Source organism: Arctopsyche grandis, chromosome 8, assembly GCF_051622035.1.
Source record: "Arctopsyche grandis isolate Sample6627 chromosome 8, ASM5162203v2, whole genome shotgun sequence".
NCBI lineage: Eukaryota > Metazoa > Arthropoda > Insecta > Trichoptera > Hydropsychidae > Arctopsyche > Arctopsyche grandis.
The window spans coordinates 3,974,573-3,998,118 of NC_135362.1; the positions used below are offsets into that span (position 1 = coordinate 3,974,573).

Consider the following 23,546-nt stretch of genomic DNA (forward strand, 5'->3'; position numbering starts at 1 on the left):
TGTTCAATGAACCCATGAATTTAATTATTTAAATGAATCACAACATTGCATACGAATTATTAAAAAAATAATAGATATACTTGTATATTAATATGAATTTTCTAATAAGTTTTAAAGGAAAGGGATTTGAACAGAGATTGAAACATATTAAAGTTTTTATACCCATACTTAAAAATGGAATTGATTCGTCGCACTTAAGGCTATAATAACAACGCCGATCAAAAATAAAAGCTATCAAAATTGATGACATATATTGATCATCGTCGTTGGACACTCTCGACGACCGCTCTGCAAATGTCAATGTCAAAATTAAATCATTTTCGACGACACACACTCATACACTCGTACGTGGTACACGTCCATACGTGCTCATTGCACTCGAGATGCGAGATGAGACGTCCGGAAAATCTCCGTCGAAAAACATACACGGTAGGTGGGGGAGGTTCGTCGATTATCATACAAGAATTTCGGGTATTGGCCGTTGAGTCTTCTTGCTCTGCTTTATTGTGGTGCGGCGATTTGGAGAGCCGTTCTTATCGCCTATAAAAGAGGACCTGCTGCCGTTTCGCCCGGCAGAAACCCTCGCGAAGTCTCCACACTGGGACCTCTCCTTTTATCACCTGAACACCACCTGAGTTTTTCCTCACTCGTCAGTGACTGTCAGTACGTACGATAGATACCTACATATAGTGCCAGTTTTATATTCATAGATATACTTACACTTACTATCTCGTTTTCGTTATACTTTCGGTGTGCTTTCGCGATTTTTCGTCTTTTTATAATTATAGGGGTGAGTTTAATTTTTATTTAGATTTTTCACATCAGAAGATTTGATCAATTTTTGTGCGTACATTGAAATTTTCAATAGATTTTTGTATGGGTTCGGAAACATCGACGAGCGGGTTCAAACGAAACCCACACATTTTCAGCAAAGAAAATTTAAATGCTGTTTTTACATACGTTAAAATAAAAATGCCAAATATATATTAAAGTGATTTAAAACCTTCACTATTGATGCTGTAAAAATAAACGGCATACTTTTATTGTATGACATTTCTGTATGTTAGAGTTCACAGAAAATATTAAAACTGATTATTATTAATATATTAAAGAACAATAAAACAAGATAAAATTTGGATTGATTTAAAATGCAATAAATATGTGAGAGGTGATTTGTATATTGATGTAAATTAAATTAAATTTTTTATTTGAATATATTACAATATAATTTATTGCGACATTTTTAAAAGTCACAATTCTTGAACAAAATTTTCGGTCTTAATGATGCAAAAAGATCTGTTTTAAATATTATATTTAATAATGATATACTTAATTTTACGCACATTGGCATGAATAAATTAAACCTGTCAGTATTCGAACATCGTCAATACAAATAGGCAATACACACAGTGATAATATATGCTAAAACGGTTGTTTCTGTATAATATTTTCTTTCGTCGGATTTTTTCGCGTATCCCATTGTTTTAGACGCGTTAATTAACGAGGCAATAACAAGTGAACAAGTAACGTTTCTTAAAAAAAAAGTCGTTAAACTTGATAAGGGTCACACGTAATATTATGACAGAGATAAGACAGTGTCGAAGATAGATAGCGTAAAGTGATTTTACGAGTTTACGATATGTTAACAACTTATTTCATGTACGCGAAGTGAGATTGATGTTAATGGTTTTACGACACTCATTCGAAACCCATTACAATAAATAGCGAGATCACTTTGGAAAATGTGATGAAAATCATCGTGCGTTTTTTGATTTGGACCGAATTAACTTGTATGTCACATACGATCGGTTTTAAAAGTGTCCTCGACCCTGCATTGGTCAACGTACGGCAGACGTTAATGGTCACCTTCCTTAGCTGACCGCTTGACCGACATATTGTTTGCATAACTAATTTGCATATACTATAAACTTTCAATCGAAATTAAATTTCTGGATCAACTACTTGTAGCTACATATGTAAATGTACGATTCCCAGACATTCGTGTCATATACAATTTTTACTTGAAGAATTTTCCTACATGTACATACATATAATATAAAAAACCTATTAAAAATGAATTCTATATATCATATAAGTAGAAAATTAGACTCTTTCTAGAAATTTCTAATAATAAGGAGGAATTGCGAATTAAAAATATACATAAAGTAAAAAGTTGTTAAAACTAACAAAAATCGAAAACTATAAATGACATCATTACAAATATGCATACGTGTAAATCTTGTCAGTAGTTGTTATATAATAAGACTAGCCGATTGCCGGGCGTTGCTCGGGTGGATGAAAATTATAAAAAAGGTAAAAAATTGAACTTCTTCAGAACTTAGGCAACGACCTTCTTTCAAAAACCGTCAACATACATAAGTTAAACTACAATGAGATGGTTTACCAAAAATGGTAATAGATTTTCATAGAGGAATTATTATTTTTAAATACATATGAACATATGTACATATTTAGATAGATGACAAGTTTGGAATAATACATTGGTCATCTTATAACAGGAGTTGGTTAAAAAAATTGTATCCTCGTTAGACATTAGGTAATAATAGCAAGTTTTCCATTTTTAAAGAAATGTCTTGTAGGATGTAATTAAATATTCGGACAATAAAGACGAGTAGAGTAAATATTTGCATTATGTTGAAGTAAAATTTATAATTAGATTTAATACTTTAATAACATGAATAACTCCAAGAAAGTCAGATTGAAATCGACTTGTATATGTACATAGTTGGAAATTAAACAATGATCCTATATGTCGTTGGACTAATTCTGTATTGATTTATATACACAGTGACGTATTAATTTGGTTCTAGCGGAGTTTTTATTCAAATAAAGAAAGAAAATATAATCTGTTCATATACATAGTATAGCAAAGAGTTCAATGTTAGCAATTCATTTCTAAAATAAAATACAACTTTCAATTTGTTCGGAATCGTATTGTAAGAAATAGAAAATTATCGATTAGATGCAAGAGAAACGTCAGTTTATGCACAATGGCTTACGCTTTGAAACGATGTCAATATCGAATGACTAACTTTAGAGGACGAAAGTTTTATTATTCATTATTAAAGTCGCCATTTTCAATATAGCGACTGATAAGGCGAGGGCCAACAATAAATCGCGCATGCTTTGAATTGAGGTTTCTGTTTAAAACAATACTCATATGTATACTCATTCGTATGACCGTTTGAAACGACAGCGAAAAGATTGAAAGTGTCAACCATATATATTGTGATAAATAAATACGACGCATTCGATGAGTAATGTTATCGGAATAGTTGAGGAAGTAGACGTATTCGTCATGTTGCGGTTTTTTGATTTTTCGGTTACAATTTGTTTGTGGTTTTTTTGGGTTATTGCCGAAAAGTCATAAAGCGTACACTATCTAAATAAATTAGGCTAAATAGTTTGTTTGTTCTTTGCATTTTCCTCGATAGTGTATTGTTTGTTGTATATAAATATGTGACGCATTTTTACGTTGAAAGGAAGAGTGTTTCCCGTATTAATGTTGACTTTAAAATCATTACAAATCGATTGGTCAAATATACAATTTGAACGGAATATTGAATCTGTATATTAGAATGACTTTTTATGGCATTATTTAAATTTTTACCTTAAATTTTTGTACTATTGAAGATGAGATATTACATATATTAACGAAAAAGCTTTCATTCATATATCTATGTATAGTTGAATTTATCATATGATTTTATTTAGGCCTGGATTTATTTGGTCAGTAACTTGTTTTGATTTCGTCAGTAATTTATGTATATTATTTATTTATTTATTTATTTATTTTAAACAGACCATTGTGGCATAACATGAATTCCTAAAGCGCCACAATGGTCAAAAAATATAACACAAAAAAGAAAAAAAACAAAATAACAATTAACATAAACATAAATACATCCATACATACATAAAAAATAGCATTTATAATAACAGATAAAGTAAAAATATCAAATATCGGTCACTGACTACTCGTTTATTGTCTGTTTATCAAAAAAAATTCTTAATACAATTAGCAATTTAATGACTAATTTTTATCTATATAGTATACTATTATCACCGAATTTGCGTAAAAGTTACTGACCATTTATTGAAAAAACTGACCATTTAATTAGTTTTTTGTTTTTTTTAATATCTATGGTGGTAGTGGCGTCAAATTTTGCAGAAACATATTCTTTAATTCGACACATCTTTAAAGAGCTTGCAACACACTTTTCAACCGAATAAATACTGTCAGTAGTTATAATAAATGTTTTAAATAAAATAAACGCGCAAAATGCGGGTCAGTAGACAAACGGTTAGTAATTATAACACAAAAGAGTCATCTCTATATATCAATTGGACAGCGTTTTATATTCAACGGTCAGTACTTGAATTCAATGGTCAGTTTATTTTAAAAGCTTGCTCAAAATTTGATATCATATATAATATATGTACATACGTTCTCTTTATACCATCTCGCATAAACCACCGGGAGAGAAGTTGTATGTATTTACTGACCATACTGTTAAATTCACTAATCAAATGTATGAATCGATACTGGCCATTTCATTTAAAAGCTACTGACAAATTTTAATATCAAAATAAAATTTGTATCCCGGGTGAGACAGGGCACTTTAAATAAAAATATTCAAATAAATATATATACATATATCTGATTTTTCGTCATACGTATTGTAAATTCTTATATATAATATATGTAGATAATAAATCTTACAATTACTTAATTTTTTTTGATTCAATATATCTAGTAGGAAACTTTTTCAATTTGTTGAAGTGTCATATAAAATACTTATTTATTATAATTTTTTTTTTATTAAAAAAGAGATAATAATCTAACGTTTCATATTAAGAGAAGAAAAGATTAAATAAAATAACATTTCATCTTTTGATTTTTAAATGGTTTTTATTATTACTGAATTATATTCACAATACATTTTATATATATTTTAATAGCTACTGATCTACTGATCATTTTCTATTTTACAATTTCAATTTAATTTTGTTAGTAATCATAGTATTATATTATTCTAATGTTAATAATGTACAGCATAATAGGAAAAATAGCTCAAAAACCTATTTACAATTCTTATAAATGCTCATAATACATCGGATACATAATATTAATTAAAGACAATTTAAAGTCGATGATCTAAAGCAGATTGTGTTTAGGTAATCTGTGTGTTATACCTGAAGGGTATAGACATTTTGTTGTAATCACCGAGACTCATCACAAGTGTATTAGTATGGTTATTAGTGATTCTGTCATAGAATCTACTGGTTAGTTTGTTAGTAATGCCTGTAACAATCGGAATATTATATATGGCATGCAGTTTTTTCAAGTTAGTATATATGGGTGTATTATAAATTAATTTTAGGGATTTATTTTGTATTATTTGGAGCTTGGAAAGGTTAGTATTTGAGGCGTTATCCATACAGTTGAAGCATAGGTTAATAATGGTAAATGCTTATAAATGCTCATAACACATCATGCAGTTTTTTCAAGTTAGTATTCATGGATGTGTTATAAATTATAAATTATAACATTTCATCTTTTAAAAAACATTATACATATTTTAAATTTATCTTGTTTAATAAAATATACGATGGGACTTATTTTATTTACATATGTATAGTAATGATTCACTTTGTCGATTGATTTGCGAACCCAATTCTAAAATCCAACCTGGACGAAGCCAGTCACCCACACACCAGGCTATAAATAATAAAAAGGTGTATATATGGGGATCAAACGTCAACTTTCGACTGGTTTACAAAGTCGACATTCCCATCACGCACCCGACACCCGTGACCGGAATGCTGATTGCACTTCTTTTCTTCAGACAAACATACGTGGGTCTTCAGCAGCGCAAACATTTGCGATTCCTCAATGTTTTGTCATCCGAGTTTGTCCGTCGAATGTGTGTCCGGAGCGAATGGCCTACAAAGGCTCGTCCTTGCCAAAATTCGCAAACACCTTGATTTTTCCACCATTGTTCTTCGAACAAGACGAATTTATCATTATGCAACCGTCGTTCGAGTTTTATATCGTTTGGGAGGTTGGTATCCTACTGACCTCTGGGTCGAAGGAAGGTCCTTTGAGTCCTGCTTGGGGATGTCACATCCACTTGCGTACATATATTCGTCGTTAAGCGTGTTCTCATTGTCGCAAGTTCAGTGTAGGTGTTATCGTCTAGCAAGAAGTACGCACTTTAAGTGTCGACAACAACACTTGTAGAGTTTTCAACGGTGATATATGGATTGTTTTAATATAAAGTAATTAAACAGTGCGATTGTGTCAAACGTGAGTAGTTGTTTATTGAGCTTTGACTAATTTATTTGCCTTTAATTTTGATTAAGAAATACTTATCAATGAAAAAAGCATGCATTATTTGATATGAATGAATTTTAACTTTGATTCATATAAACTCGATTTCAATTTGATTGTGTATAAAATAATGTATTTTTATTTTAAATTATAATGAAAGCTTAAAATTGTAGATTTGCATAACGGATAAAATACAAAATTTTTCGTGTTCACTTATTTTAGATTTAATAAAAAAAAATACAAAATAAATTCATAGACAATTTTCCATTACAGTCGAATTAATGAGCGTGAGATTTACGAGAACTGAACATGCTGTCGCATTCGTGCAATGTGTTACAGATATAGAAGGACGTAATATATATATATATATATATATATATATATATATATATATATATATATATATATATATATTTTTTTTTTAATTATTTCTTATTTAACTATATAATATTATTATAATATAATTCAATGCAAGCTCAAACTAAAAGAATGTATTGTATTTTTATTTTATATTATAATTAAAGCTTAAAACTGTAGATTTGCATAACTGATATAATACAAAATTTGATGTGTTCGCTTATTTTAGATTTAATAAAAAAAATACACAATAAGTTCATAGAAAATTTTCCATTATAGTCGATCCAATGAGCGTGAGATTTTCGAGAACCGAACATGCTGTCGCATTCGTGCAATGTGTTACAGAATTATAAAGACGTAAAATATATATATATATATATTTTTTTAATTATATCTCATTTAACTATATAATATAATTTAATACTAAAAGAATTAATTTTTATGAATTTTTATTTTATATTATAATTAAAGCTTAAAACTGTAGATTTGCATAACGGATATAATACAAAATTTGACGTGTTCGCTTATTTTAGATTTAATAAAAAAATACACAATGAATTCATATAAAATTTTCCATTATAGTCGATCCAATGAGCGTGAGATTTTCGAGAACCGAATTGCTGTCGCATTCATGCAATATGTTATAGCATTTTAAGGACGTAAAATATATATGTATATAAATATATATATTTTAATCATTTCTTATTTAACTATATAATATTATTACAATATGATTCAATACAGTATTTAATAATGTCACTGAAAATTTTGCTGTCCATAACATGACGTTGACAATTACTTTTACCGTCTAAAAAATATAAATTTTCATTAATTTAAAATATATAAATATTCTATAAATAAATTAATAATATCAACAACTTACGTATTTTATATTTAAATTTTATTAACGTAAATATTTCAAAACACGAAACACCAACTCAAAACTAACAAAATATGAAAGTCAAATTATACGCACGAACAATGTTATATTTCTTGACCAAAATGCAATGCGAAACTGAAACGAAATATAATTGGTCATCTTGGGTTGAACGGGGGGTGAATGCGATAGCATGTATATTTTATGTACATAAATCACATGCTAGATCGGAACTTGTAATAGGTTTTTGAGTTCTTTTTCCTATTATGCTGTACATTAACATAAGAATAATATAATGCTATGATTACTTACAAAATTAAATTAAAATTGTAAAATAGAAAATGATCAGTATATCAGTAGCTATTAAAACAGATATAAGATTGTATTGTGAACATAATTTCATAATAATAAAAAGCATTTAAAAATCAAAATCAAAGATCGGTTCGACTATAGTATTTAATGCATAAAAAAATTAGATCAACATCTTAAATATTGTATGTAAAACAACCCAAGAGTATTTGCATATTTTTTATAACATTAATGATACATCAAAAATAACACCGATGACACTTTCAACAGTGCGAAAGAGGAAAACGAATGACAAATTAAAAAAATTTGATGGGACTTTCGCGAATTATTTATGCAAATTTATATATGTACATACTTAGAGATACATCCAAACATCCTTTGTAATTTTCCTCGCATCATTCAATGACTCAAAACGCTTCCTCGACAATAACTGTTAAAATACACGCATACAAGTTTCATATCAAATTACAGATAGATATATCTTTCACAAAAAAATTCCATACAATATACAATACGTGGCACATGTTCAATAGCGAATCGATAAATTAAAATCGAATTAAGTTTTCGCGATAAGAGATCGAAAGAACGGTACCGAAATTTGGCAACATCATCGACGTAGGAATTCCATCCCGTTTTAACGGTCGTATATTGGTCCTTTTAGCAAGTCAGATTACACACAGAATGCCGTCGATTAATTCACATCACGGAATTTGGACGATCATTAATCGCAGTGCCGTTAAAAATCGTGTTACAGTGTCAATTGGACAGTGTCACCTTTAAAGTGAGCGTTTGAGTACAAATTTGTCGACGAGTCTGGAGTGATTTGTCTGTCGTAATGTAATCTTTCAGACCATCGATGCATCTGCTAACATATGAGGCTTTTGTTAATAATACAATATACATGTACAAGGCGTTTTTCAAAAAGATGTACACAATATTAAATAAAACTAAATTATTATTATAATTTGGAACAAAAACACAAGTTGATTCAAAGTTTTCCATAAAAATAATTTATAATACACCTATATATACTAACTTGAAAAAACAGCATGCCATGTATATTATCCCGTTGTTACAGATATTACTAACAAACTAACCAGTAGATTCTATGACAGAATCACTAATAACCATACTAACACACTTGTGAAGAGTCTCGGTGATAACAACAAAATGTCTATACCCTTCAGGTATAACACACAGATTACCTAAACACAATCTGCTTTAGATCATCGACTTTAAATTGTCTTTAATTAATATTATGTATTAGATGTATTATGAGCACTTATAAGGATTGTAAATAGGTTTTTGAGCTATTTTTCCTATTATGCTGTACATTATTAACATTAGAATAATATTTATTTTATTTATTTTATTAATTGAAAAATCAACAGACAGGATGTACATAGATATGTATAAAAAAACAAATAGTAAATAAATAATATATGTAACATCCGAGTCCAATAATAGATTTTTACAAAAATGAAAAAGATAAATATAAGGAAAACAAATTAAAAAGTAAAGAATAAAGGCATGACAAAATATGTAGAATATTGCATAATTAAACTATAGTATTAAAATATTTGGAAAAGGTTATAAAATAGAATATAAGAAGAAATTGAAATTTACAAATATAAAACAAATGAAAAAGGTAAATACAAAATAAACAAATGAAAAGGAAAAGAATGAAATATAATACTATGATTACTAACAAAATTAAATTGAAATTGTAAAATAGAAAATGATCAGTAGATCAGTAGCTATTAAAATATATATTAATAAGATGTATTGTGAACATAATTTTGTAATAATAAAAAGCATTTAAAAATCAAAAATACAAATTTCAAAAAATAAGTATTTATTTGAAAGAATGTTACGAATTGAACAAATGGAAATATGTATGTATGTACATAAAGTGGAGAAGCAATTAATACAAACATGGTGATGCCCCGCGTTGCTCAGGCAGAATAAAGTAAAAAAAACCGTATGCGGTTTGAGTTAGGATACCATGCGTATATTATATTTTGTAGTTTTTAGTTGAAAAAAATGTAGATTTGAATAGCGGGAAAACAAATACATACATACATAAATACATACATATTACTGGTAACGCATGGCATTGCTCGGGTAGATATTTAAAAAAAAAAGTAAATATTTATTTATTTATTTTATTCTAAACAGACCATTCTGGCATAACAGGAATTCCTAAAGCGCCACAATGGTAAAAAAATATAACACAAAAAAAAACAAAATAACAATTAAACATAAATGAATACATAACGAAAATAATATACTCATCAATTATACATAAAAAAAATACATTTGAATATAAACATAAATACATCCATACATAAACATAAAAAATAGCATTTAATAATAACAGATAAAGTAAAAATATCAAATAAAAAATAAAGCATAAGGAATGCCTTGCACCTACAGCCAGTTCCGATAAATATGTAAATACTTAATCAAAATTTCACTCATAAATCACAATCAATCATGAAAACAATGATGAGCGCAGACTACCAGATAAATGGGTTAATTTCCGACAATTTACGCTCACTAAGGTGGAAAATATCACATTCAGTCTCGGCAGCAACGATTTCATTAAGAAGTCGAATAGCTCTTGGAATAGGAGCCATTCGAAAAAGAACGAATGAAAGTTGAAAAAACGATCTAAGGTTCAAGTTAAGGTATTGGAGTATATTAATTGAAAGAATGCTACGAATTGAAATCTTCATTCGAGTCAGTTAATTATTTAGAGACTTTATTTTATAAAAAGCAGTAGCAAATTTATATCTAATAGTAGAGAAAAGTAACTTGTCTAGAGACAGACAAAGCTTTTGTTTAAAACGCAATACAATCGGTCGGGTGATCCTAACAAAAGATTTGTTCCTCGATATGTCTGTCGTAGCGTCTCTATCTACGACAAACATCATAGCTAAAAACTCTACGAGAGACTCTTATTCTAAAGAATATTCTAATTTAATGTCTACTTTAAAATAGGGTTCTTCAAGTCAATAAAATAACACACTAAAACTAACCAGCGTTGCTTGATATGCCCGGCATTGCATCATAGTTAGAAACCCTACGAGAGACTCATTTACCAAAGGATATTCTACTTTAATATCTACCTTAAAATAGGGCTCCTCAAGTCAATAAAATAATACACTAAAACTAACCAGCGTTGCTTGAGATGCCCGGCAATGCATCATAGTTAGAAACCCTACGAGGGACATCTACCAAAGGATATTCTACTTTAGTGTCTACCTTAAAATAGGGTTCCTCAAGTCAATAAAATAATATACTCAAACTAAACATTGAGCATTGACTAAACACCTGAGCAATGCCCGGCATTGCTCAGGTGGATCAAAATCATAAAAAAAACCCCTCAAGAGACTCTGACCCCTTCAAAAACCTATCTTCATGCATACATAAGTTAGAGTAGCGTGATATAGTATATTCTTTTGATTTTTAAATGCTTTTTATTATTACTAAATTATATTCACAATACATCTTGTATCTATTTTAATAGCTATTGATATACTGATCATTTTCTATTTTACAATTTCAATTTAATTTTGTTAGTAATCATAGTATTATATTATTATAATGTTAATAATGTACAGCATAATAGGAAAAATGGCTCAAAAACCTATTTACAATTCTTATAAATGCTAATAATACATCTAATACATAATATTAATTAAAGGCAATTTAAAGTCGATGATCTAAAGCAGATTGTGTTTAGGTAATCTGTGTGTTATACCTGAAGGGTATAGACATTGTTGTAATTACCGAGACTCTTCACAAGTGTGTTAGTATGGCTATTAGTGATTCTGTCATAGAATCTACTGGTCAGTTTGTTAATAATGTCTGTAACTAACGGATTATTATCTGTGGCATGCAAGTTTTTCAAGTTAGAATATATGGGTGTATTATAAATTATTTTTTGGCATTTATTGTGTATTATTTGGAGCTTGGAAAGGTGAGTATTCGAATACATAGTATGGCATATCTTGCACCTACAATTTAATTTTGTTAGCAATCATAGTATTATATTATTCTAATATTAATAATGTACAGCATAATAGGAAAAAGAGCTCAAAAACCTATTTACAATTCTTTGAGATAGTACATACATAATATTTGGATATCCTATACTGAAAGATGCGGATTTTCATCGCGGAAAAACATACACACAAACGAACATTTATTTATTTATATATATATGTACATATATATTGATATTTAAATTTTATGTTTTTTATTTGCAGGGCTTGCATTAGAGAGTCTACAATTTGAAGTTTCCCACAAATGCGGTAGTTATATTGCCGTTGAACCGATCGAGAATTCACCATGGGGAGACTTTTCTTCAAGGTAAATATGATTTTGTGTGTGGCTGTATATAATTTTATTCCAATTGTTAATGATTGGGCTTTTAATAATAATGATGGGGTTCGTTAGAATGATGATCGATGATCGGACAGTGGATGTCGGAAAACTCGTTGTGGCCGCTCATGCTCGAAAATTGAAATTTTAATGCCACGGAATTATGTGTCTTTTTTTTTTCGTGAATTGTTTGTGATAGTTATTAATTAATTCATGGAAAATTGTTGCGTGTAATTATTTTAAATAATTTATTTATGAAGTTGAAAATTACCATGGATATATTTTTTATGTGTATGATTTTTATGACATTTACATAGAACATGTTTTTTGATACATTTAAATCATACTTGAAGCTTGTTTAAAAAAAATCATATGAGCGTTGCCTCTTTTTACAAGCCTCTTCTTATTTTCACTTACTAATAATTTTTATATGAATATATCATGTTACATACATATCGAGTATTCAATTAATAATAGGCATCTAATACCGATTTATATAGTACACTAGTTGTTTTACCCGGCTTCGCTCAGTATTTGTAATATACATAGCTTAAACATGGCGAATATATATTGCTGTCGGTTCCCTCATCACTGAGGATCGTGACTATGATGTGCGGTCAACCAGCTGCCTCCATTCAGTTCTAAATTCGGCCAGGCGAAGACTTGCTACCGTGGAAGCGCCCGTCGCTGCAGATACTTGGTCAGTCCAGCGTGCGGGGGATCTGCCTCTGGCTCTTCTGCCTTCGACGCTGCCAACCACAACCAACCGCTCCAGGCTCTCCTCACCTCTTCGTGCAATGTGGCCGAAGAACTGCAATATACGTTTCAGGCATATTGTTGACAATCTATCCTTGATTTTCAATTCTTCAAGAATAGACACATTCGTGCGTTTGTCGGTCCAAGGCACGCGCAGTAGCCGTCTCCAGGACCACATCTCGAAGGCATCGATTCTCCGTCTATCCGCCGCCTTCATGGTCCACGTCTCGACACCATAAAGGCAGACAGAAAAAACGAGACTCTTCACGAGACGGATTTTGACAGCAGTTGTAATGGCTCTATTCTTCCAAATCTTCGTTAGTTGTGACATTGCCGATTTTGCTAATGTAATCCGGCGCCGTATTTCCAATTCGCTGCCGCCGTTGTTAGATATGAGTGACCCCAGATAGACAAAATTATCAACCACATCTATACCGTTTAAAGCTGAGTTGTTGTTTTGCAGCTGTTGGTGACGGTCAATTATCATAATTTTTGTTTTGGGGCGGTTTATCTGGAGGCCAAGCACATTACTCTCTGTCTCAACACGACGGATCAGTTCGGCCATTTCTTCATGATTATTAGCTATGAGCGTTGTGTCATCCGCATACCGAAGATTGGATAGTTTTTTTCCACCAATGGACACTCCACCCTTCCAACCATCCAGTGCTCTACGCATTATATACTCTCCATATATATTAAATAGGTCTGGAGATAATATACACCCTTGCCTTACTCCACGTTGTACTCGAAAACTTGTCGAGTTTAGCGAATTGATTCGAACTACTGCATTGTTATCATTATACAAGTTATGTATTATCTTTACAAGATGCATGGGGACTCCCATGTCCAGTAGAACTTTCCACAGATAGTCCCAGTTCACAAAGTCAAAAGCTTTTTTATAGTCTATAAAACAAAGAACGGCTGGAGTTTGAAACTCCCGACATTTTTCAATGAGTTGACGTATATTCAGTATTTGTTCCCTCGTCCCTTTGCCTTTTACAAACCCTGCTTGTTCGTTCGGTATTTGCCATCCAAGGTAACTGCTCAAACGATCTTTAATTATATACAGCAATACTTTACTAGAGTGCGATATTAAGGCTAAGGTCCTGTAATTCTCGCATTTTTTTGTAGATCCTTTCTTGTGTAAGGGAATGAATATTGAATTGACCCAATCTTTCGGCCATACTCCGTTTACCCAGATCTTGTTGCACATATTACATAGCGCCTTTATCGCAGTTTCACCAAGCTCTTTCAGAAGTTCAGCTTGTATACCATCGCTGCCAGGAGACTTTTTACATTTCAGTTTCTTTATGGCATTTACAACTTCAGATGTCAAGATGTCAGGCTCCCTGACATCATCAATTAGGGAAACAATTGAGGTCGACGAACTACCACTGTACAATTCCGAACAGTATTCTTTCCATCGGTTGAGTATCACATCAATATCTGTAAGCGTGTTTCCAAATTGATCATCTATTGTCCAAGTTTTGGGTGAAAATTTTTGAGTGACGATTTTTACTTTGTGAAAAATATCCCTTGCCTGATTCTTTAATGCGTGTTTTTCTATCTCCTCACATATGTCATTTATATATTTAGCTTTATCCCGCCTACAACTCCTTTGAATATCTTTATGTAATATTGCATACCTTTCAAGATATTCTGTCGATGTTATGCCAGTTTGTTTAAGTCTTTTACGTTCTTTTATCTTAACCCAAGTTGAATCAGAGATAAAAGACTTACGATGTTCATTTTGCGGTGTTTGATGTTTTCTGGCATACCGAATTATGAGATCTTTAAAAATTTTCCAAGACTCTTCTACATCTACATTAGGATTTATTTGGAATTCTGCATCTTTTTCTCTGATTACATTGCCAAAATTAATTACATCATCATTGGTGAGTTTAATTGCTTTATTTTGATGTCTTTTAATCATTTTCAATTTCAGTCGAAATTTAGCAACAAGTAAGTTATGGTCCGATCCGCAATCTGCACCTGGATATGTTTTGACGTTATGTATCGATGATTTCCATCTAGAATTTATTAATACATAATCGATTTGGTTGCGGTGACGATCCCCAGGAGATATCCAAGTGTACAATCGCCTAGGATGATGTTGAAACCAAGTATTCATAATGGACATTTTATTTTCAATGCAGAAACTTATAAGTTTCTCTCCTCTCTCATTTTGAATACCCAATCCATATTTACCTACTATGTTATCAATGTTGCTATTATTACCGACTTTGGCATTAAAATCACCAAGAATGATGGTCATTTCTTTGTTTGAGATATTTGACAATGTATCGAGTAGTGAAGCATAGAACGCATTTATTTTAATATCTTCGGCATCTGCAGTAGGAGCATATATTTGAAGGATGTTTAGTTTATACGGATGCGTGTTGAGTTTTAAGTGTATAAGTCTGTCACTTATGGGGTTGTAGCCAATTAGTGCACTGGTTAATTTAGATGCTAAGATCACCGCGACACCGCTATGTGACGAATCTTGGTTACCAGAAAAATATATCGTATTTCCATTTGAAGTTTTATAATGGCCGTTGTTCTTCCAGTGCGTTTCCGAGATTCCGAGTATATCTAGCCCATGACTGTACATCTCTTTCTCAACAACCAGTGTTTTCCCAGGATTCAGGAGTCCTCTAACGTTCCAAGTACCTATTTTGGATTTGTTCCGTAAAGTTTCTCCAGTCGCATATTTTCCACATGATGCCTGGTGAGTCACATGCATGTGGCCAGTAGCCAATTTCACACCGTGAGACCTGGAACCTCGAAGGCGCCGGGTGTCAGCCGGAGAGTCAGACTTCTTCACACTTTTATTTTTGTACATCATAGTTATCTTGGGAGAATACTGCAGTGGATTCCCACTTCCTTCTACAGCGCAGTAAATGTTTTGACATCTTATACTGGCAGAGCTGCTGCCCACTACCAGGGATTTATTATAGAGTTTCCTTCTCTGTCAAAGATGATACGGTACCTTTGAAAACCGGGTTGTGCTTTTGTTAAGCGGCGGCACTTACTCGCCGCTGACCTGAGACCGTCATAGTGTTGTGTGACATTTTATAGAGTGAAACTTACCACGGATTCACTCATCACCACTCTTATCTCAGCGCTCCTTGTCCAGGACCACCATGTCGCCATGGCAGTTGACTGCAAGAGTCGTTCCCCTATTTGCAACTTGGGGACCTGAGCGGTTGCATGGAGCTCTGCTCTGAGCTTATTAATTACTCCGTGCGGACGGACGTGTGTTTCCATTTATGATATATTTACATATATAGACAGTTTATTCACAATCATAATATTTATGAAATTAGTACCAAACAATAACGTTAACGTTGAGTACAAGTATCCAATATTAAATATTAAATTATCAAAACTAAATATTAAATAATTCAACACTCAATATTAAATAATCAATTATGAAATAATTCAACACTCAACATTAAATAATCAATTATGAAATAATTCAACATTAAATAACAAACCATTCACTCAATATTAAATATGAAATAATTCAACGTTAAATATTATCAATACTATCATTAATAAATCAATCGACGTTAATAGTAAATTATTATCAAAAGAAATGTGATCGAAATTATGTGGGTAATTATGTAAATATGAAAATATTATAAATTTAAATTCCATTTAAAAAATATGAAATCAAGCATAGGTAATGATTCTGAATATGTACTAACTTGCGAGGCGCCAGAAGAGCTACATACTCATCCCAGCACCTCCTCTTTAGCTCCAATTTAACACAAAATTCTACATACTTATCGGGAACAACACACAAACACACGTCCGCACCGAGCTCGCTCAACCGCGACTCGCTCAACCGTGTATGTGTCTTATCGAACTGAAACCATTAGTCCTATCGAACTGAAACTTATCGACATGACAAAAATTTTTTTCAAATTTTTAAGTTGACTGGAAATGGTACCTCCCCTTATAAGTTTTTGAATTCAATTATCTCCCAAACCGGTAACTGAATCGGACTAAAATTTTTTACAGGTAATAAAAATAATAATCTTTATAACTTAATATTTTTATCTGAACCGCAAGTAGTACTTTTACTCTAGAAAATCGAGGCTTTTTATGTTTTTCTCAGAAACCTTTAGATTTCTTGAACTGAAATTTCATATCTAGAAGTTTAAGCATAATAACAAGTTATGTATAAAATTTGGTAAGCATCCCTCAACCGGAAGTGGCAGTTTACTCTTGTTCGATTTTTCTTCTATTTTTTCAACCTTTTAAACATGTGTGTTCTTCACGAAAAAATTCAAGTATAATTCTTGTATTAATGTGGTGAAAATAAAAATCTTTAAATTTAATTAACCGGAAGTGGGATTTTTTCCTCTTAGAAAGGTCAAAAATGTTGTGCCCACTACTCTGTCCACACCCCTGAACGTATCAAGCTGAAAATTTATATTTGTACTTACTTAGAGCTGATAAGGTTTTGGTCAGAATTCGTAAACCGAAAGTAGTATAATATTTTCTTAATATTTCATTATTTTATTTTGACCTTTTAAATTATTTTAATCTTCTTGATATTTATTGTGTATAATACTGTTATTGATTTTAGATTTGAGAACTTTTGTCTTGTGCAAGTTTCCATACATTTGCGCTCAATTTGTATCGAAAATGCTGTCATAGTTATTAGTACTTCATAATCTGTCTGTACGGTTCAATATCGAATTTCGTTTTGTAAACTTCTTATATTCCTCAAATACATAGATAAAGTCAGGGGTTGGTCACATCCGAATTTGGTTGTGACATTTTTGGTGGTTGGTCACATTTTTTTTAAATTTATTTGAATCGAAAAAAATATATTATTCAACCAACCAAAAGTTCCCAACCAAAGATACATACATATATACATACTTACACACAAAGTCTCTTTCGAAATTACAATATATTAGATAGAATCGAAAAAAATATAATATTCAACCAATTGAATTGTCGCCATAGAAATTTTGTTTTGTTTTCGAAGTTCCCAATCAAAGATACTTAAATACTTACATACATACAAAGTCTCTTTCGAAATTGTATGTGCATATATGTATATATAATGGGTCTACGTGACGAGACAGAATGTTAAATGACAGAAAACGCAAATATGTCCCGTATTCTGCGCGCGCACATTAATACGGGAGGAAAAGCCTGTTCCTCTTGTTCCTGTTGTATCCTGCTGGCGCAAATTAAGTGAGTATGTACCGTTTATCATGCACCATTTTTTTTTGATCTTTCGACTTAAGATCTTTCGATTTTCGATCTTTGCCTTCCGATATTGGAGTTTTCTGTCATTTAACATTCTGTCTCGTCACGGAAACCGATATATAATGAATGTCTGTGTGTGTGTGTGTCTCGAATAGGCTCCTAAACCACTGAACTGATTACGATGGAACTTTCAGAATTTGTTGTGTGCATGTCCGGGAAGATTACTGTGAAAAAAAAACGGGAACGGAAACGGGAAAAACGGGAATGAGTGTCATTGCAATAATTTCAAATGTGTTCGCTGCCTGCGTTTTTCCGACAAATGGGAACGGGAACGAGAATGGGAACGAGAACGGGAACGGGAGCAGGAACGGGAACGGGAACGGGAACGGGAATTGCATGCGTTATTATGGCATTGCAACGCATGTACACATATTAATATTATACATATAAGAAGAGATTCATACTGAAAATTCGGCAAGAGGCTTTTGTAGTTATCTGATGGGAGCTAAAGCTATACATATATCATGTACTTCCGAGTATACACTAAGCTTATACACACATATGTACTTAGCGACCTTATACCATTTAAAAACAGAAATTGGAGGTGTCCCACTACGACTTGGTCCACTCACACAATCTGCAAGCTCATGCCGAATGTATCATATGTATCGTACGTGCGTCAAAGTCAATCAACTCGGCACGCGTTTGCAGCCTATTAGAATTCAAACACATTTTTTTTCCCGGTCGGCAGATATGACACAATGGCGAGGAGTAGAATCGGTCGTCGAACTGTCAACAATAAATATCATGTATATATGTCGTGCTTTTCTGGCAGCTTATTACCAAATATTGACGATGGCGTTCGCGGGCCCCCGACCATTGGTGCGGGTCAACGACACCATTGTCGAAAAAACAAAAATCCTACTAATAATAACGGTTCGGAAATGATTTCGACCGGTTCGAATGATTCGAATAGCAGTGCCCTGCTGAGGAATTGTCGCATTTTAATATATGGAAATGCGCGGGATGGTGATGTCAACCCCGAATACCGTTTCACGGTCGTTGCCGCCTGCTTTCTGTGTTTCTATTTCGTTTGCCTGCATTTCTGCTCGATTTTTCTCCATTTAAGTGCATACATACCAACAGTGGCCTGACACACGCATGCAGTGGCGGATTATCGAACAGCAAAATTGGCGCATATCTGTGGCCGCTAAATTTAAGGGGCCTCCAAATCGTTCTGAGAAAAATTATAATTCGGAAATTCCTATCCATTTTTCCATAAAATATTGGAGTTTACGACTATTTTTTTATGTAAAGTACAAAGCTTTGCGATAATTGCTCTCGCCGTCGTCGATTGTTTGGCTTTTCTAGATAAATTTCACTGCTACAAAAGAATTCGCTAATTAATTACATTAAAAATTGGCAGAATATCGGAACAACTTGAAGAACAGTCTTCTGAAAGAACTGAATAGCAACTCCCTGAAAAGAATGAATATCAATATCTTTAAAAAGCTGAAAAACAGCCCTGTAGAGGAACTGATGAGCAGCTCTCTGAAAGGAACGAAGACTAACCACTGGAAAGGATCGAAAAGCAGCCCTGTAGAAGAACTGATGAAGATCCCTTTGGAAAAATTAATGAGCAGCATCGTACAACGTCTGAAGAACAGACTCCTGAAAGTACTGAAGAACAGTTTTCTGAAAATGAAAATGAGGAAGAAAGTAAAGGCGAAAATGATACTGTAATGGCTCCCAATGATTATCCTATGGATTTAGCATTGTGGCCAGAGTATATATCTGAAAGTGCATATATCTGATCATATACACTTTATGATTAGTGGGGGGGGCTCTAAATTACGTGGTGCCTGTGGCCTCCGAAACGCTTAATCCGCCACTGCATGCATGTGAGAAAAAATGTTAACTTTGCGAAATAAAAGTGAATTTAAGTAGTACCAGACCGCATAAGCAAATAATTTAATATGATTTTATTGCATGTGGATTGGTTTTGTTAAGCAAAATCATCATTTACAACCATTCACCATCCATTGCTGGATTAAAGCCACTCAACTAGCAGCTGTAATGTACATGTAAGCCGATTTAGCTTTGCAATCCGCCAAAACTTGCCGAAACGTGCATTGCTGTATAGTATGAACAGAAACTGTCGTTCACGTGAGCTGCTGTGCCGTATTCAATTAAATTCTACATTGTGCATTATTATTAAGCAACGTTTATTTAGGGGAAACACATTGTTCTTCAATTAACCAGCAACGTTGACTAGTGGTTGGCATTTATGCTTTCGAGCGGATTAGTGACGGTTCGATTCCCACTAGTAGCTGTTGGCCATTAACGATTCCTCCCGCCACCCCCCTCCCCCAAGAAAAAGGTTAGCGTGTAATTATTTCAGTTGAGTGGTCACGGGTTTAATCCCTGGCCCGGTGCTGCTGGTCAGACCTTGGATATGTGACTACAGGTCGATCGTTTCGAATTGCCTGGCGTTGCTCAGACTAGTAAAAATTGTTGTTAATAATTATCATTTTTAACAAGCACGCGTACTTATAATGAAAATGCATATATTTTTATATATATTTTGAATCAATTTTTAATTCTATAAGATTTTATATATTTTATATATTTACTATCCAAATATTTGACACATATATGGAAGTTTTGACTACAAAATTTGAATGAAAGCAATTTTAAATGTATATATGTATGTACATATTTAAAATTTTAAGCAGTAGAATAGACTAGTGGTTAGCAAATACTGCTTTGAATTTGGCCAGACTTTGGATTTGTGACTCCAGGTCAATCGTTTCCTATCGTATTTGGCCAATTTATCTGATTTCATTGAAACGGTTCCAACAAATTGACAACCTTATCATATTTCTCTATTTATATTATATAAATTCTGCAAAAATGTTTGTCAAATTTATCCATAGACGTCTCTATGATACTCTATTAATTTTTTATCGATGTTTATAATTGGCTAGTAAGATGCATTGAGGTTTACCTGCTAGGCCTTTCTAAATTTTCGCAACCTGTATATAATATATACTCAAAAAGACGTTTGTTTTATTTTATAGGACTCGTAATGATGTTTAGTGTAACAGTTTTCGTCATTGTCGGTAAAGTTAGTGTTAATAATTGACTAGTTAGCGTACGGTGTTTACTTAATAGGCCGAAGGTTCTAAAAGTGTGGTTTGCGGATTTTGGAATACGTATTTTGTCAAAGATATATACACATAACTTGGACATAAATATACAACGACCGGTTCCATTTGGAAAATGTATTTAAAAATATTCGCGTATGACGTCACGAATCCGGTTTTATTAAAAACTGTCAAAAACGGTAAATTCTATACAAATTTTTACAGAACTGCTATTTAAATGCACGAATTTGAAATTTAATGATACTCAAATGTCGGTTCAATTACGGACATAAATTATTACAATGACAGCTGTCAATCGAGTGATTTATATCTTACAACGTGATTTGATCAAAATTATACAGTTGAGCTTGATTAATACGAATACATCTTAAGTATGTTTTAATAGCTACTGATACAGTGATCGTAATCTATTTTACACATTATTTTTCTCGTTAGTATTTATAGTATTATCTTATTGTAATGTTAGTATATTATGTAAGAAATAATAGGAAAAAAGCTCGAAAACATAACACCTGTAGTTTGATCTCAACTGATTAATTGATTAAATTTTTCCTATAAAATCAATATTTTAAATATTTTAAATCAATTTTTAACAAATTTACGCATCGGCGAAGGTGACCAGTGTAAATGAGGCTTAGCAAAGGATTATAAAATTGATTTAAATTCGTTTATGAACTATTTTTAAGATAAAATATTTTTATAACTCAAAATCTAGTGTTGCTGTGCCAAAAGTGAGTATTAAAACCCATAGTCAGGTGGTTTTTCCATTAATTGTGATTTTTATTGCTTTAAAATTCACGTAATTAATTCATTTGGCAAATTTTAACAGTCAAAAATATACTTTTTTTACATATTTTTTTCTCGAGCATATTTACATATTTTTTTCTTAAATGTATCCATTGTTGATGATTAGTTTTCAATCTCAAATTTTTTTTATGTAAAGCAATATAAAATCACAATCAATAGAAAAAACATCTGACTATTGATTTCAATACTCACTTTTGGCATAGCAATCCTAGATTTTAAGTTAAAAACTGCAACAGCTAAACACCTATAAAAAGAACGCATTTATTTAAATGCCTATACATATAATATGTATATCATAAATGAAAGGAAACCAACAAAAATCAGTGTCATATTCAATTTTAGTGGGTCGAACTTAGTAATGATTGATTAATTTCCACTCTGGTAAGAAAAAAAAACGTGATTTTTTGTAGCTCAATGTAATTTGACTGTAATTAAAATTCGATCCTAAATAAAATTAGACGCCATTTTTTTTCTTTTGAATCAATTGAAGATGTATTGTTTATGATTTCCATTATTTATTGATAACACTGTTCGACAAATGACGATTTTTTTTTGGTTCAGAGACGACATACATATGACTTTTCTTATAGATCTATGCCCATTAAATACGAATCTGGTAATAAAAATGTTGATTGGTTCGAGATTCGGAGATATATGTGTTTTTTAAATCGCGCAATTTTTCCATATCTTGGTGTTGTCCGGTCGATGTCTCAAAATCTGTCAATTTCCTGTTCAAAATGAATATTAGAATCTATAGTCGGGTATTTTATCTTTCATTTGTAGTACTTTTCAGCTTTCAAATCTCTCTAAGTAGTCGTCCAGTTCAAATCAAAAGTCAAAAGTACGTATTTTCACTTGGTATTTTTTCCCACTGTTAATACTATTTTATATGGAGTATTTTCTATTGAAACATGTTTATTGAGATAGTGTTCTAGCCACAGTGTTTTTTGTTTTCGTTTAAAAGGGTTAATTGGAAGTGTGCTGAATTTTAAATCGGTAAAATTGCGAGCTAAAAACTCGCTACTATTATTTACTCGTATTTACACGAATTTGAATTTTATTAATAGGGATAATATATTTAATTGTCTTTATATGAGAATTAAATGAAATTCCACTTATAAAAATCATATTTCGACTATTCTTGTGGATTAATAACAAAAATTCGTTTATTTTATCGAGGTAAGCCAATTATCAATAGAATAGCCTTTTATTGTACAAATCGACAATCTTCAAGAAGCTGAATAGCTTAAGATATGCAATAGAGATAGGAAAGGAGTGGCCAATTATACAGAAACTA

At 31.8% G+C, this 23,546-nt stretch overlaps 1 protein-coding gene across 1 annotated transcript in view; it reads left to right on the top strand.

Annotated features, from left to right (window-relative positions):
- The first annotated feature begins 503 nt into the window (after window positions 1-503).
- Window positions 504-23,546, top strand: part of Cht10 (Chitinase 10) — a 49,111-nt gene continuing 26,068 nt past the window's right edge. The window contains exons 1-2 of the mRNA XM_077435880.1: window positions 504-663; window positions 12,173-12,275. Coding sequence (XP_077292006.1) covers window positions 12,255-12,275 — 21 coding nt within the window. The 5' untranslated portion in view covers window positions 504-663; window positions 12,173-12,254. The remainder of the gene's footprint in view (window positions 664-12,172; window positions 12,276-23,546) is intronic.